Here is a 17,178-nt window from a genome sequence, read left to right as displayed (position 1 = left end):
AGCGCCTACCTCTAGTGTGTGGAGTCGCTGGTTCGATCTACGGCCAAGTTTGCGGTGGACATTGTGTCCGTGGGTTTTCTCGGGGTACTCCCGTTTCCTCCAACTTTCCCATTCCACCAATTCTTCCATTATCATTCACTTGCTTTAATACTCGTCTCCCTTAGCCTAAAGGACATAATCGTGGGACGTTAAAGATTTCATTTCATTTTTTCTTTTGGTCATTTCAAGCACGCTTATCCCTCGTTTTAACAGACTAAAAGGGGATGTTGTCGACTGTCCGTCAGTGGCTAATATTCACATTTGCATTACGAAAGAAATAATAATAATAATAATAACACAGTACTGTACTTTTAATCAATTTATCAGTGTAAAATACATGGTACACTGTCGATATAGACTATAGTAAATTGAATTCAACATTTTTAGTTCTTAATCAAGACTTTCAATCTGAATCGGCTGCTGCAGATTTTGTTCGTTGCTTCCTAAATCCGTTAAATTGAGGTCCGTAAACCCGAAGGATAAGTTTATTCTCGTACTTGCAAGTCTATAGTTTTAGTGACTAAAGAAAATTGTTTTATAGAGATGTTAGTACTTACCTCCAACATTTTCCGATAATATTCAATGGCTTTAGTAAAATTATTCACCGATACACAACAGTCGCCCATCTGCTCGTACAGTTTCTTTTTTGTCTCATAATCGTCATCGTCAGTCTCAAGCAGTCTGTTTTCGTTTTCACACAAGCGAATAGCTGCAAAAATAAATAAAGCCATTTAATGACTTGTGCGAATCTAAAATAGTTGATTCATCAAAATAACTCCAAATGATTAGAAAAAGCTTCAAAACGTAATTATTCAAAAATAAATTAGAGAAAAACAAAAAAAATCTTATAGAGTACTAGACTTGAACATGGATTTAGGCTTCATAAACTAATCTATAAACTAATTTATTTAATTATAATAATTAAACATACATATAGTAACATAACTTGCAAATAATGTTTTCCATGTCTGCTCTTGGCAAATCACTCAGTTTGGGCATTGGTGCTCAGGCATCCAGTTATTTGGCTGGTCGGTGGTTCCTTTATTTTTCATATAATTCAGCCGTTACTGTTGTAAATATTTACTACTGACACTGGGCAATTCAAGCACAACAACTCTTATGGTACAGTTCATGTGGTCTGAACTAGGCGAATAGGCAGTGAGGTAGTGACTGGAGCAACGGAATGGTAAGCTAGCAACTGAGATCAATAGCAGGTCCTGTCACAGCTCTTCATTCGACTATGAATTTTCGTCAAATTCCCACCGATAGAGAATAAATTATAATAATAATAATAGCAATAATCTTTTAAGATTTTCTATGGAACCTACAGCATGGTATTTCTTTCTAGTTTTATTTACCTATATTACAGAAGGGTCTCAGGAAAATCACAAACTTAATATGGATATTATGATAATATGGCCTTGTGTCCATCTTGAATAAAGAAAAACACAGCTTTCTTACAAGGCTGGCTAGAATATTTATTATAAAAAATAAACTAGAAAAGTAACGGTTTCGGAAGAATAGCACTTCCTTCCTCAGACTACACTCTACAACTGAAATCAGAAATAAAATTATATACAAGAAAGGAGATCATTAGTTCTTCCCACCAATCAGGAATCACTACCAAGGTGATGATCTCCTTTCTTTATTATATATAATTTTATTTCTGATTTCAGTTGTAAAGTGTATTCTGAGGAAGGAAGTGCTATACTTCCGAAACCGTTACATTTCTAGTTTATTTTTTTATAATAAATATTCTAGCGAGCCTTGTAAGAAAGCTGTTTTTTTCTTTATTCAAACTTAATACTGTTGTTAGCAGAACACAAAATGGCAAGTGTAAAGTTAATTATGACAAGCCATTTCTGCGCACAGTTCCAGGTAACTCAGCTCAAAGAATGGCAATTTAACGTTAGAGAGCAAATAATAGTAAATATGGTTCTTGTATAGTTTGTCACCTACCTCTCGTATAAAAGAAAAAAAGAATATATATATATATATATATATATATATATATCCCGGACGCTAGTAATCTGTAGAAAAATTAAGTTTGTGGGAATTTGATTCGTAGAAGTGTAAAAAACACAAGCTTTCTACCCTTGAATTGTGTCATCTCAAGTTAAAGATTATGTCAACCCACCTATGACCCCAAATTTCTTTATCCACACTCAAAGTAAGGTCTTCATTTTGAATAAAGAATAATTGAATTAAGCTTAAGAAGCCGCGTTTAAACAAATTAGGAAGTGAGGATTAAATTTATTCATTTCTCTTACGAAAATTGGAATCCACAGAAAGAGAAAAACCCACCTACATGTTACCAGTCTCGCACCGCAGTTGACAATATTAATAAACCAGCCAGAGAGCAATGAAACGAAGAAGAAGAAGAAGATGATGAAGAAGAAGATGATGATGATGATGATGATGGTGATGATGATGATTATGATTATTATTATTATTTTAATGTATTTGTTTATTTTTTTTATTTTCGAATAGAAGGTAAAGTTTCCATTTCTAAATATGTAATATTTCCTCTTAGAATTCAACATCTGAATGATAACTGTTCAATAGCAAAATAACAAAAACACTATTTGAAGAATACACACCATTTTTTAAGTTCTTCTCTATCAGTTTCATATCAGCTTCGTCGGGCGTTTTCATCCTGTATGCTTTACCTAGGCTATGTTTCGCTGCACGGAAATCTGAAAGACTAAAATGAATCTGGAAAAAAGAAGACGCAAAAGAAGAAAAGGAAAATTAACACGAGTTTCACAAAATTAGAATCAGTGTTTGCACTAAATTTGAAGCAGTATTAGTTCTTATGACATATTTCAAGCTTCATTTTAACTTAAAAATATTCTACTCAATTTAAATTCAAGCATTTGACGCATCTTTATTCTACTGTACTCAGCGATTCTGCCATCGTAATCTCTTTTTTTCTTTTACCATTTTTCCACCAACATAGGGAACGATCCGATTACTAACTTAACATTACTTATCTACCACTTAAGATTTATCTTCTGAAAAGTGTTACATAGAAATCAATCTGCTTCAGTTTAGACAATATAGTAACACGCTCAGAAATTTTAACGATTGTTTTACTTATTCCTACGAGTACTCGAGTACTTGCCAGTTTTACTTATTTCTCCTAAGTCTGATTCCTGAAAATACCTTGTACTTGACACTACCACTCTCCAGTGGAACGGCACCGCGGTGGCTCGTGGTAGAGCGTTCACCTCTGGTGCATGGGGTCCTTGGTTCGATCCCAACTCGCGCCAAGTGAGCTTTGTGGTGGACAAACACAGTGTGCGTGGAGTTTCCTCGGGGTTCTCCCCTTTTCCTGCCACTTTCTTCATTCCACCATTTCATTCAACTCTCATCATCACCGTCTCCTTTAGCCTAACCGGCATATCCGTGGGACGTAAAACTCAAAGATTTCATTTTTTCTTCTCCCGTGGAACCTTGTTCACAAAAGATAAAATGTACAAGTAACAAAAACACGAAATAAAAAGAATAGCCTTAAAGGAGGAGAGCAAACGACATGGCGTTTTTTTTTTTTTTCCTGTACCTTAGTGAGTCTTTTGCTTTTTATTTTTTTCATGTACTTATTGCCTTTATTGTTCTAGTTTTATTTTGCGTGAACAAGGCTCCACGAGAGAGTTGAAATCTTTCAAGTCCAAGGTATTTTCAGGAATCAGAGTTATAACTCAGTAAAATGCTTCAGTTTATACATACGCAGTGCAGACAAGTTTGTTGCAATTTCTTGTTAACATTTTAATCTTCAGATTGCGTGAGTCACTAGATCAACTACAAGTTATTTATATTATACAGAGTTATTCAGGAGTAATGCCATATAATTTGTGAGGTGATTCTACAAGTGAAAATAAACCGAAAATGTCCTATGAACATGTGTCCAATTTTCGATCGTTACGAAACTGGAGCGGGTTGAAGGATACACATATCCATGAATGAGTATGAAGACAAGTATGAATATTACTTACCGAAATGTTGTGTAGGCGCTGTGGGATAGAATAATGGTGGGACAGATGACTGATCCATCCTACAAGAGATGTGGGGTCCTCCAACAGATAGCAGCACTGCGACGTCACAACAAGGCAGCAGCTGCAAGCATACTCAGTGTGCAATTGTGCGTTGGATCAGTGAGCAGTCGTGGGGCCGTGTGCATGTAGTGCTTGAGTATTGCACCGATTCACTGTGCCAAACAAATATCCCAGTATCTGAATAACACATTTCCTCAACGGTGGATCTGCAGTGGCGGACTCATTAACTGACCTCCCAGATTACCCGACCTAACCTCATTAGACTTCTGTTTATGGGGCTGGTTAAACGGGAATATGTACGCTACAAAGATGGATACACGTGAAGAACTTGTAGCTCGCATCACTAACGCTGTTACCCGCATTAAAGCCCGCCGAGATAATGTTCCATGTGCAACACAACACGCTCCCCAACATGTTGACAAGTGCATTGAGATGGGTGAGGGACGTTTTGAACACCTCTTGAAGGATGGATCAGTCACCTGTCACACCATTATTCTGTCCACCATAGCATTTGGGTAAATAACATTCACACTTATCTTCATAATCGTTCATGGATGTGAGTACTCTTCAACCCGCTCCATTTCCGTACCGATCGAAAATCGGACACATATTCATAGAACTTTTTCGGTTTATTTTCTATGTGGAATCACCTCACAAAATATGTGACATTGCTCCTGAATCACCTTGTATAGTTTGTAACATCTTTATTTTACATCCGTCTACGTTACCTTTCACTCCCTTATCTTCGTATTATCGTCTCATCAATATTTTCAGAGTATATATTTGACGGGAAAACTTTTACACACAAAGAGATCATAAACATTACAAATCGGTATTTATTGACGTGCTCCTTTTTGCATCACAAATGTTTAAACTGAAACTAGATTATCGGTAGCATAAATATTTGTTCTGATAATATCCCAGAGATTCCAGTTGGAATCTGTGTCTAGTGACTTATAACAAAACTAAAACATTGGCAACTGAAGTAAAAGCCAACATAATTGATACCATTGTGAAAAGCAGTAGGACACTGATAAATTCATGACATTATTAACAAACTTACACAAATAATATATTGCCACTTGATTTTAACAAAATCCACATTTAGTACTTATTAAATCTGTACTCATACAAAAACATGCAAATTATAATTCAGCTGTGACCATTTCGGCAGAAATTTATTACCATCATCAGCGCAGATTCTTTCAAAAAATAAATTTTCCTTGCATATTACATCTCGTAGATTATCTTATTTTGTGTATCATAACTCCTGTCCGCTAACCATCATGAAAAAGGTGTGCCCCTAGTCCTATTGTATATATATATATTTTCTACATCAAGTTCAATTAAATACATCCGTACGAATTTTAAAAGGAGTGGTAAGGGACTTTCGAAACAGCTTGTAAAACAAATTTTTAAACGTTAAATTATCTCAAGCCCCCCACACTTTCTTACTTGCCAACTAAAGTATTACCGGCCATTAGATAAACTAACTGATAACTACGTTTAATACTTCTACGTTCAAGCAAATGAATCTCACCTCTGCTTTCAAGGATAACGCCTCGCACATCAGCTTACTCTTCTCTGGTAAACGACTGGCAACGTCTAAAGCAAATCCCACGCACTTGAAGGCTTTCCCACTGTCCATCTGTCTATAATACAGAGCACCCAAAGACAAGTAACACCGGTATAAAGTTTCGAAAATGTCGTGCTTCTTTGTAATCTCAATAGCCTGAAAAATAAATAAATAAATATGTAAATACCATACTTAAGATTTAAATTCCTGAGTTTTAAATTCACTTAGGTATAAATCAAATTATTCTATAGGAATACCTTACACAACGAGGAAATTGGTTCCGCGCCATAGAAAACCGAGTTGGTTCAAATCTATCTACGATAGATTTGGGTAGAATTAGTTCTTATTTAGGATAGAGAGTGCAATTGGAAGGGGAGTTCGACAAGGATGCTGCCGCTCGCCAACACTATTTAATGTCTATCTAGAAGAGATAGTGAAAAAGAGCCTACATGATGATGATGGCATTTCGGTAGGAGGTAGAATGATTAGATGCATAAGATATGCAGACGATATGGCGCTTGTTGCAGAATCTGAAAAGGAAATCAATAAAATGTTAGAAAAAATGAGAAAGGGCTTTGAAGAATATGGGATGAAAATAAATGTTAGAAAGACAAAATCCATGGTGACTGGAAGAAGGGGTCTGTGTCAAATATAGAAGTAGAAGGGGAGAAAATAGAACAAGTGAACAGTTTTCGATATCTGGGTAGTATTCTTAGTAATAACATGAAGTGCGAACGTGAAATAAAAGCAAGGATAGGAATAGCGAAAGAAGCCTTTAGGAGGAAGAAAAGTCTGTTTTGTGGGACCTTGAATAAAGAGTTGAGAAAAAGACTCATAAAATGCTTCGTGTGGAGTGCTGTACTGTATGGGACGGAAACGTGGACATTACGTAAAGATGATGAAAATCGACTGGAAGCCTTCGAAATGTGGATGTGGAGAAGAATGGAAAGAATTAGTTGGGTCGAGCGGAAAACGAATGAGAATGTTAGAAATGATGGGTGAGAAAAGAACACTTTTAGATATTATTAGGAAGAGGAAGAGAAACTGGTTGGGACATTGCCTAAGAAGAGATTGTATCATGAGGGACGTCCTAGAAGGTATGGTGGCGGGAAAGAGGGAGGGAGCGAAGGAGACTACAATTAATGGATGATATGAAAACAGAAAGATCATACGCGAAGACGAAGAAGATAGCGGAGGACCGTGGAGCATGGAAGCTTCACAGCTGCGGCAATGACCTGCCAATAAAGGCAGAATACCTATGATGATTATGATGATGATGATAGGATAATTTACGAGCTTATAAATTATATAGAGTGTAACAAAAATGTGTTACAATATTTTGGGAACAGTTTCCTCACATCAAAGTAAGAAAAAAGTTCTTATGAACCTATGCTCAAAAATGAATAGTTTCGGAGTCATCAAGTGCCGAAAACGTGAAACAAGGATTTAGGATTTAGATTTCTGGGTTTTCGGCATCTAAGGCCATCTAGCCCGTCACGATTTGAGGGATGACGTCTCTCGGCGAGCACACAATCCGGGGAAAGGGAAGGAAGAAAGGATTGGGGAAGGAAGGAAGAGGCCTGGGGCCTATAAGTTAGGTACCACCCTGGCATTTGCCTGGTGTGAATGAGGAAAACCCAGGAAAACCTCATTCAGAGTGGCTGGCCTGAAAGAGCGTGTTACACTTTTTCGACCGAGTGACCCCACCGGAAATCGAACCCGGGGCCGCTCGCACCGAAGGCGAGAGCGTTAGTGATTACGCTACGCGAGCCACGAAAACGTGAAACAAGTTAACTTTACAAATTCATAGGTCCACTATTATGGGACCTATCGGAGTCGGTCAAGACATCACTGAGGAATTGCTATGTGAACTATTCAAATATTCACGTTTAAGAATGCTCCAGTACTTGCACACCATTTTTTTAGAAAGGTGAGTGGAGAATGATCAAGTATTCCCAAACAGCCTCTCTAAAAATGATTGTGCAAGTACCTGGAGGTTTTGAAAGATAAATATTTGGGTAGTTCACGTACTAGTTCCTCAGTCATGTTTTGACCCGACTTTAATTGGTCCTATAGTAGTGGAACTAAGGACCTTTAAAGTTTTTTTTTTTTTTTTTTCACATTTTCGACACCCTATAACTACGAAACTATGCACTTCCGACCACACGTCCATATAAACTTTTTTTCTTATTTTGATGTGAGGAATCTATTTTCAAAATATTGTGACAAATGTTTGTAACACCCTATATATATATATATATATATATAACACTATATATATATATATATATATATACTAGACTGTAACCAATTCGCCTCTAGTCGCTCAAGCAGAAATAACAATGAATGTCATCAGCAACAATGTTGTTAGCTACAAATGTTAAATAATGTTATACATATATTTAAAATTGAGACTTTTTTTTTTTTTTTTTTTTTTACAGTAAAGTTCAGTACATAAGATGGCTTCTAAAAGGAAGTGCATTACACTTAATCTCGTGTATCATCATTGTGAAAAACAAATCGTGACAGGTTTCATAGTGAGTGATACTATTAATTATATATTCAAAGTGAACGACTAAATTTTCTGTGTAAATAAATTTACAGTGTCTTTGGATTTAATAAAGTACAGCTTGTATAGTCCCTATGTGTTCAAACTAGTAGTAATTTCCGTACCTCTCAATAGTCAGGTACTTCCGCGAATCCGGCAATCATATGTGCACGTAATGGCCGGATTAGCAAGAGTCTACTGTATATATATATATATATATATATATATATATGTGTGTGTGTGTGTGTGTGTATATATATACAGGAAATTCTTTTAAACATATATCTTTTCTAAAAAAGAAAGAAAGAAAGAAATCTTTCAATTGTAAATGGAGAATCAAATCCTTCAATTTCCCGTTTTACGATTATGTCTTGTAGGTTAGAAGGACACAGATGATTGAATGAAAGCGCATGTTTATGAAAGGAATTGACGGAATCAGAATCTAGGCGGAAATAGGACAACTACGAAGAAACCCACGGAGACGATGTTGCCACAACGAAGTCACACATCCTGGGATCGCACCAAAAAAACCCTCGAATCATGGTGAATGCTCTACCACTGAGCCACCGTGCCCCCACTCTTCAATTGTAGTATATATCGTCATAGGAGAAGTTAATACTCGATTCGACTCATTCCGGATTTCACATTCAAAGCAATCAATTAATCTTGCTTCCTCGCCAATTGTTTTCAGCATCGTCACATTTGTGTTTCTCAATTCCTTTAGCCAGCACACAATAAAGATATTGAACAATAACACTATCTTATTTTCTGGCAATCCTGCTAGTCTGGCTATGTATACTCAAGTTTTATCTTCTCTTGATAAGGAGACAGTTATGACTCAGAAACCGAAAAGCTATCTCAGAGCTCTAGTTCGTCTGACATGGCAATCGATGATATTGAACAGTGAACATTATAACTTCTGACTACTACATAGTACTAAATGTGAAATAATGAAATGTAATATTTAATGTTAATTCCAGCAGCTATACCCTTTAGCTTAAAAGAGACCGACAACTTAAAACAAAGAAACAAACAAACAAAAATTATTGAAGAACTAGCTGAACCTGCGCTCTTTACACAGCACATCATTCACATATGAGCATGAATCTCCTTGTTATTCTTCACATCTGTACATGTCCCTTTACAGACACAAGTGAAACAGTCTTGTTAACAATCGGCAAGAGATACCGTAAAGGGGAGATTTTTTTCGATTACTTTTTCAATATCTCGCACCGTTTGCAAGATTTGAGCCTACTTCCGGTTGGAGTTTTTAATTTATATATGATCAGTGTTTTCTTTCTTCTTGCATGCAGCATGTAATAAACAAATACATTACACAAACAATACATTATAATGCCAGTGATATATGGTGTTCATTGGGCAAAACACCCCAAACAATAAAGATTCAACTTAGACTGGAGAAATGGTTATCCTTCGTTTTTCATTATAATTTAACCATGAAACAAACGCCTCAGAGATATACAACCCCGGTATACAATCATGTGGTGTTGGAATATATATGGCGTAGGATATGATGCTTTATTTTCTTTTTTTTTTTTATTTCAACACTTCCGGTGTAACCGTAAAAATGTAATAAAGAAATAATGGTCATGTTTTTTAAATATTCAGTTAGAACTGGACAATCTACACAAAATTTGCAATCGATCAGTGAACACGTCATCTTTCTAGAGCCTTAGTTTCCGAGATCTCATTGTCGAAAGGATTGGCCACAAACATATAAACGTCCACAAATGTATAATTTAAAAGAACTCCAAAGATGGCAGCACAATTCATTTGCATTGATTTTGGAGATTTATTAAAATACAAAGGCTTTGAACAATAATTTTAAAAAGATAAACTTCATAAAAAAGATCTATTTAAATTATTTATTTAAAGTGCACATATTTTCAAATATTTGTCCTTGTTAAACGTGAAATTACAAATAACCGTAAATCAAAGGTTTGAAATCAAAAGTTAGAGGTTGTAGCTCTGGCATTTTTATTGCTTTTGTAGCATTTAATAGATAGATAGTTGGAATGGGAATGTGGCAGGAAACGGAAGAAGTCCGAGAAAATGCACGAATATGATGCTGTCCACCACAAATACACATGCCGTGGGATCAGACCAGAGACTTCTCGCACCAGAGTTGAAAGCTCTCTCCCTGGACTAATGTGGCCCCATTTCGTGTGAAGTAACACGTTTCACTAACAAAATATTCCTATTGTGAAAAATATTGAAAACAATTAAAAGGTTTCAAAATAATAAACTATCTTAGGTAAAACTGGAAAAGACATTTAGAAAGTACTAACATTGATTACCCGCTTCGCTGGGTTAAAATAAAAAATTTAAATGCACAGCTCTTTATTTCATGTGTTTGGTATCCGTGAAATATGCTATTTTTGTTTCTAGTGGCATGGATTTAAACGACATCGGATGTATCACTGTTCGTCTCAGCGACCCCGAAAACTATGGATTCGACTCTAATATCAGTCATTTGCGATCATTTTTATATATCTCCCCTTCCTCCTCCGCCAAGTTGCAGGGCACGGGATCGAAAGTGGTACTGTTCATCTCAGCGACGCCGAAAACTATAGATTCGACACTAATATTGGTCATTTTTGATCACTTCTAAATGTTTCTCCCCCTCTCCCTCTCCTACGTTGCATTATCAAAGTGATATGATACAAACCATCCTTGGCCCGAACCTGATTTATGTGCAAAATTTAATCAAGATTGGTTGGGTGGTTCAGGAGTGATGAAGTCACAAAGAGAGTCACTTTCATTCTTTTATATCTATATCTATCTATCTATGTATATATTTATATACCCCCTTCGTTTCCGATAAGATGCACCGTCAAAGTGAAATGATAAAAACCATCATAGAGCTGAACCTCATCTATGTTGAAAATTTGATCGAGATTGGTCCGGTAATTCGAAAGATTAACAGTCACAAACATAACGCTTTCAATTGTATAATATACATTGGAGAAAGTACAGAGAACAATGTTGAAGGTAAACAAAAGCAGGAAAAATGTTGGGGTATTCAAAAGGAGGTAATATTCTGAGGAACAAAAGAAAGAATAAATACTGTATTTTAATTTACGGATATTAACTCTTTTCCTAACAGAAGAAGTATTTAAAAATTTACTCTTCTCGTGATCGGCTCTTAAAAACATAAAGGATTGCTTTTAATAACACAGTGAAGATTTCAGATGGTATTTATCGTTACTAAACTACCAAGCTGCAAAAATAGAGAGCTTAGTTGAGTTGATTTTCAGTTTAACGTCCTTTTCAGCAGCAAGGCTATATAAGACAGAACCTACTAATTAACGTCAGGGTTTGCCCAAGTGGGTCCAGCCCGAAAAAACCCACCGGAATTTTCGGGTTGGACCCACCTGAAAAAAAAAACACTTTAAAACCCACCTGGGTTTTTAAGCTTTTCCGTAGTATATTATCGGTACAACTAAGATGATCACATTGAAAGTGACTTACTCAGATTTTGGACTTCCCTTGGGCGAATTAGATGCTTTCATGTTAGAGTACACCACATTCAATGTTAAACCTATATTAAGTTCTGAATGCACTGAAAGAATAGAAAAGCTTACCTTAGCTTGAGATAATTATAAGAACAAACTAATGTATGGATTGTGTTTATAGCCTATTTGAAGTAAAATACGCAATTTAATATTTTAGAAAATACTTTCCGTGAATAGTGTGCTCGGCGACGCCGTGGGACGTTATCCCTTATACATTTTACGAGTTTAAGGCCATAGGTGCCTGTATCACCAGTAAATATGTAAATACAATAGTAAAGCTAATAGTATTATATCATCATTAGATGGTAACATAAGTAATCTTCAGCAAAATTTGGTTTTCCAACAACAGTTTAGTTCAGTCATTAGTTGCTACTCTTCAAGTAAGCATTCTGGAGAATCAACACCAGCAACAGTGTAAAAATTCTTCTCAAATTTAAGAAGCTTAACGCTCGGAGTTCCGAAGACTATGTAACCCTCCTATTTCAGGTGCTGAATTTAAACTTCCGTACTAGTGGAAGTGTCGATGTACAGTACAGTCAAGAAAGTTGCATTTTCGGGGAAAACCTGTCATGAAAAAAGTGCTCGGGAAATTCCCGCAATTGAATGCACAAAGCATTGGAAGTGAACTTCAACAATAAAACCATTTATTTTACGATTGGAAAATATTTGCCATGTAAGATATTTTGAGACATTTATTTTATAATACATGAATTATATCTTTGTTTTAATAAATATATTTCATATTCATACTGTATGTAGTGAACGTTACTGAGACTCCTGGAATGATTTGATCTACATTTGTTCGTTTGTCTGCCTGTACGACACACATATTACAGGGTACAACTTTCGGTCTTTTAAGTTTAAATTTTCAGGGTACAAGCACGAGATACACTAAATTTCCTACATAGATTTTGGCGGCATACCAACTTAAAATTTCAAAATAGCGGCATTTTTTCACAATAGCGGATATCCACGCTACAAAACGCGATTTTCGGTCTTCAAAAAACACATTTTCAGAGTAGAAGAACGAGACACTAAATTAGCTGTATATGTATTTTGGTGGCGGTCCAACGTAAAATTTCAAAATGGTGGCTATTTTTCAAGTAGCGTGTATCCACGCTACAGGCTGCAATTTTCGGACTTTTAAGTTGAAATTTTGAGGGTAGAAGCAAGAGACATTCTAAATTTGCTGTATAGATTACCTCGTCGATTCAATATAAAATTTCAAAATGGCGGCCATTTTTTCAAAACAGTATTGAACAGAAAATTGTTGCAAGTTGCGACAATGACAATCTTAAAATATAAATCACATTTTAACACTTTTACCCCAAAGACATTGAAATATTTCGAAAAAAAAGCAATTAAACCCGAAAAAAACAATAAAACCCGAAAATACCCAAAAAAACCCATATGGCCCAGGTGGGTTGGTTTTTTTCAAAAATACCCGGGTTTTTTCAAACCCTGATTAAAGTAGATTCCGAACCACGTGAGTTCCAGCCGGGAATCGACCCCGTATCTCCCATGCCAAAGGTGCGTACGCTAACCGCTTAGCCACGAAGCTCACGCAGCAGAGGAAGAATTAAAGAGAAAATCTGGTAAGTAAAGGTGAAAAGGGTAGCAGGAAACTATAAAGAAACTGAAACCTCTTGCCGTGTATCAGGACCTCTTAAGTAATACCAAGTGAATAATAATAATAATAATAATAATAATAATAATAATAATAATAATACTTCATAGTTTAACCATTTGTTGATAATTCGACACCTACTGATTTAGAAAATCTTAGGTCCTGTAACACTAAATTTTAAATTTAGATATAATGTTAACATACCTGTTTGAAAAGCTCCTCCGCACGTCCAATGTCTTTCTGGCACTCTAAAACCAAGCCAAGATTAAGAAGAAGGCGAGCCCTCATGTCGAATAACTCCAAAGTTCCAACTCCAGTTAACCTAAACAGAAACAATATGATAGATAGATTGAATATTGTCAAAATAATGGGGACAGAATAAGAAAATGGGACCTTATTAATAATACGCTGGAGAACGTTTAGCATTTAGTACAGCGTATATTTAACACGGAATTGAAGTGTATATCTCATTAATCGTTCCAGAGGAATAGTGCACTATTCTTCACGCACTTGTGTCAACGACGGGGGAAGAAATCTGCAACGGACTTGCTGCACTAAAACTGACTACAGATGTTTAATAAATAATGTACAAGTCGCGTAGTTGACTACGCCAAACTGTTGAACTTTGTTATGTTGTTTCACAAATGATGCCTATGTGCATCGGCACCATGGAAGACTGCGTCGTTGTAAACAAGCAATGTTTATTATGAGATGAATCCCTAGTCACGTAAAATGTTCACGTAATTCGCCCTCTGAGAATAATAATAGACTAAAGGAATATCCCACACCATGTTAAATGGTAGATGTAGGAAGTCTACAGTATATGTCACTTGTATTGTTGAAAACAAGACGGCTAGCTCTTCCAATCATCAGGTGTCCATATTTTATATCGTTGGCACAATCTTGGTTGTACTATTGCGTTAGCGATGATAGAAGTTTTGAAATCGTGACCAGATTGTGAACATTGGGGTTATATACTTCTCGCCAGACTGTGATCATACACTTCTGGTCACAAAACCTGGACTGTTTTCCAGAGGCTAAGTAAAATACAAAAACGAACTAGATCCTTACGAACCCCCTTGGGTCTTACTCATTTTCCTTGTACTATTCTAACAGACACGGTTGGAAATCGAACAATAATTTTACTGTATGAATGCCGTAATTTGGTTGCCTGTACGATGTACGATACTAAAAATACGATCATTTTAATGTTTTCCATTCTACAAGCTTTGCATTTTATAGACTTAAATTTGATTTAAACTACTCTCTGAGCAAAACAATACGTTCATTGTAAAGATTATTAACGTGTAACAGTTTCCATTTTGGCTTCTTCAGACACTTGGCGAAACTGTTACACGCTAATATATATATATATATATATATATATATATATATATATTTACAACAAACGTATTATTTTGGTCAGCGAATAGTTTAAATCAAATTTAAGGTAATTTACAACGCAAATTGAATACATGATTTATATTTTTAAAAATGAAATTTTTGCGTTTTACGTCCCACGTTTATGCCAGCAAGGTTAAACGTGAGAGTGATGATGAGAAATAAATGAAATGGTGAAATGAAGAAAGTGGGAGGAAACGAGAGAACCAAGAGGAAACCCATGCACACGGCGTTTGTCCACCACAAAGTTCACTTGGCGGGAGCAGGGTTGGAACCCGGGACCCCATGCACCAGAAGTGAACGCTCTACAACTGAGCCACCGCGGTCCCTGATTTTTTATATTTTAAATCTAGAACGATTAAAAACAAGAGATTGCAGTAGGAGTACAGGGTGTCTATTAAAATTCCAAAATGAAATTTCGTGACTTTTTCGTGACCTTTTCTTTACCAAATCATAAAATTTTCTAACATTTTCAAGAGCGAATTTGGGTGCGAATTAGGCCGAATTGTCATCCATGCAATACAAACGTATTTTGCTTGCAATTTGGTAGCGTCTAAAGCCGATCATAAACGTATTTGGTGGTGAATTTTGACGTTTTATAGAACAAAATTTTTCAATCTGTACTTACATTTGCACAGTTAAAAAAAATCAAGACCCAAAAGTTAAATTTCGTGACTTTTTCGTGACTTTCATGGCCGTTTTCAGATTTTATGACTTTTTCATGCCTTTCGTGAGCGATAGCCACCCTGGAGTAATACCTACGAATAGACTACAATGACTACATCTGTTTTACGTGTTGCGTTAATTGTTTCGCTGCCTATTCGACGGTCCCCACGCCATCCTTGGTGGTGTTCTTGCAGCCAAGAAAAAAACAACAAAACCAGAATGGTGCAAGACGTAATTGAGTTGATTTTGAATTTAACGTCCTTTCAGCAACGAGACTATATTAGACGGGACCTACTGATTAACGTGGAATCCGAATCACATGAGCTCCCGCCGGGAATCGAACCCGGGTCTCTCAAGCCAAAGGCGCGTATGCTAACCGCTTAGCCACGAAGGAGCTCCATGCAAGACGTAATATTTGAAAACATTATGGTATTTTCTGGTAACATATGTTTAAAGGGTTGAAGATTTCATGAAATAAAGCAAAATCACACATTTACACGCGATGTCAGTATTATAAGCTTCATGACATAATAAACTTACTATATGTAAAAAGAAAGTAAAACAAATTTTGAACAGGTTAATACATTTTGCTGTGCATACGGTGAGCAGTGTCAGATTTACATGCAAGCTAAAAAGGCATAGCTCAGGGCCCCACTCTCTTGGGGGCACAAAAAAATTGTTGTACATTTTCAAAAATAAGATAAAAATAGATAATACCAAATCTACATACAGCAATAGTGTGCTTCTATGATGTAAGTAAGAGACCCCTCCTGCTAGCCTGCTCCCTACAATGTCAGTTGACAAAGGACAGCTAGATATATAAAAGTCCAATTACCTTCAATAGCTTAACGTCTCATCAAACCTAAATCCGGCTAGAACGGTATCTTTTTTTTATTTCTTTTTCTTTCCTCAGACCGGAGCCCCAGAACAGTCATTTTTTCAGTAAAATAGCTAAAGGCGTTTGTAATTTGTTTTCGGTAACTTTTATATAGATATAGATAGATAGACAGATATACAGGGCGTTAATGAACTATACCGACAAACTATAAGTGATGATTCCAAACATCAAAATAAAAGTAAAAGTTAATATGGACCTGTGGGGAAAGTGCATAGTTTCAGAGCTAGGGCTGTCCAAATTCATCGGAAAGCTAAATTTATCATTTTTACGCTACTGTATGAATCTTCCATATTATTAATTGCCAACTCTTGTTCAGGACACAAGGATATGAAGCTTATAACTTAACATTTTGACTTTTTATAATAGCTTTTTTGTAATGAAGTTATCACTAACAACAACAACTGCATTCTAGCAGTTGTGAGCTGAAAATTGATCTACATAAATATCAAGTAAACGGAAAATAAGGTCAAAATGTGAGAGTTGCGTACTGCTCTTACTGTCCTTTCTAGATATCACAACCAGACAACGTTACACAATAGTGGAGAAATGAAGTAAAATGAAATCTTTGAGTTTTACGTCCCACGCTTATGCCGGCTAGATTAAAGAAGACGGTGATGATGAGAAATGAATGAAATGGTGGAATTAAGAAAGTGAGAGGAAACGGGAGAACCCCGAAAAAACTCACGCACATGGTGTTTGTCCACCACAAAGTTCACTTGGCGCGAGCTGGGATCGAACGAGGGACTCCATGCACCAGAGGTATGCGCTCTACCACTGAGCCACCGCGGCCTCACAAAATAATGGAGAAATAGCCTAGGGACAAAAGAGGCAA

The 17,178-nt window shown here is 36.2% G+C and overlaps 1 protein-coding gene across 1 annotated transcript in view; it reads right to left on the bottom strand.

The window, feature by feature from the left end:
- Nucleotides 1-17,178, bottom strand: part of LOC145675775 (tonsoku-like protein) — a 149,531-nt gene that overhangs the window by 95,310 nt on the left and 37,043 nt on the right. The window contains exons 6-9 of the mRNA XM_081746456.1: nt 13,586-13,703; nt 5,635-5,826; nt 2,640-2,754; nt 597-748 (exon numbers count right to left, since the gene is read on the bottom strand). Coding sequence (XP_081602582.1) covers nt 597-748; nt 2,640-2,754; nt 5,635-5,826; nt 13,586-13,703 — 577 coding nt within the window. The remainder of the gene's footprint in view (nt 1-596; nt 749-2,639; nt 2,755-5,634; nt 5,827-13,585; nt 13,704-17,178) is intronic.

The sequence above is a fragment of the Thermobia domestica genome, chromosome 18 (genome assembly GCF_964235325.1).
Source record: "Thermobia domestica chromosome 18, izTheDome1.hap1.1, whole genome shotgun sequence".
Taxonomy (NCBI): Eukaryota; Metazoa; Arthropoda; class Insecta; order Zygentoma; family Lepismatidae; genus Thermobia; species Thermobia domestica.
Note: the sequence above shows the minus strand (reverse complement) of the source record. Positions and strands in the feature narration are given on the sequence as shown.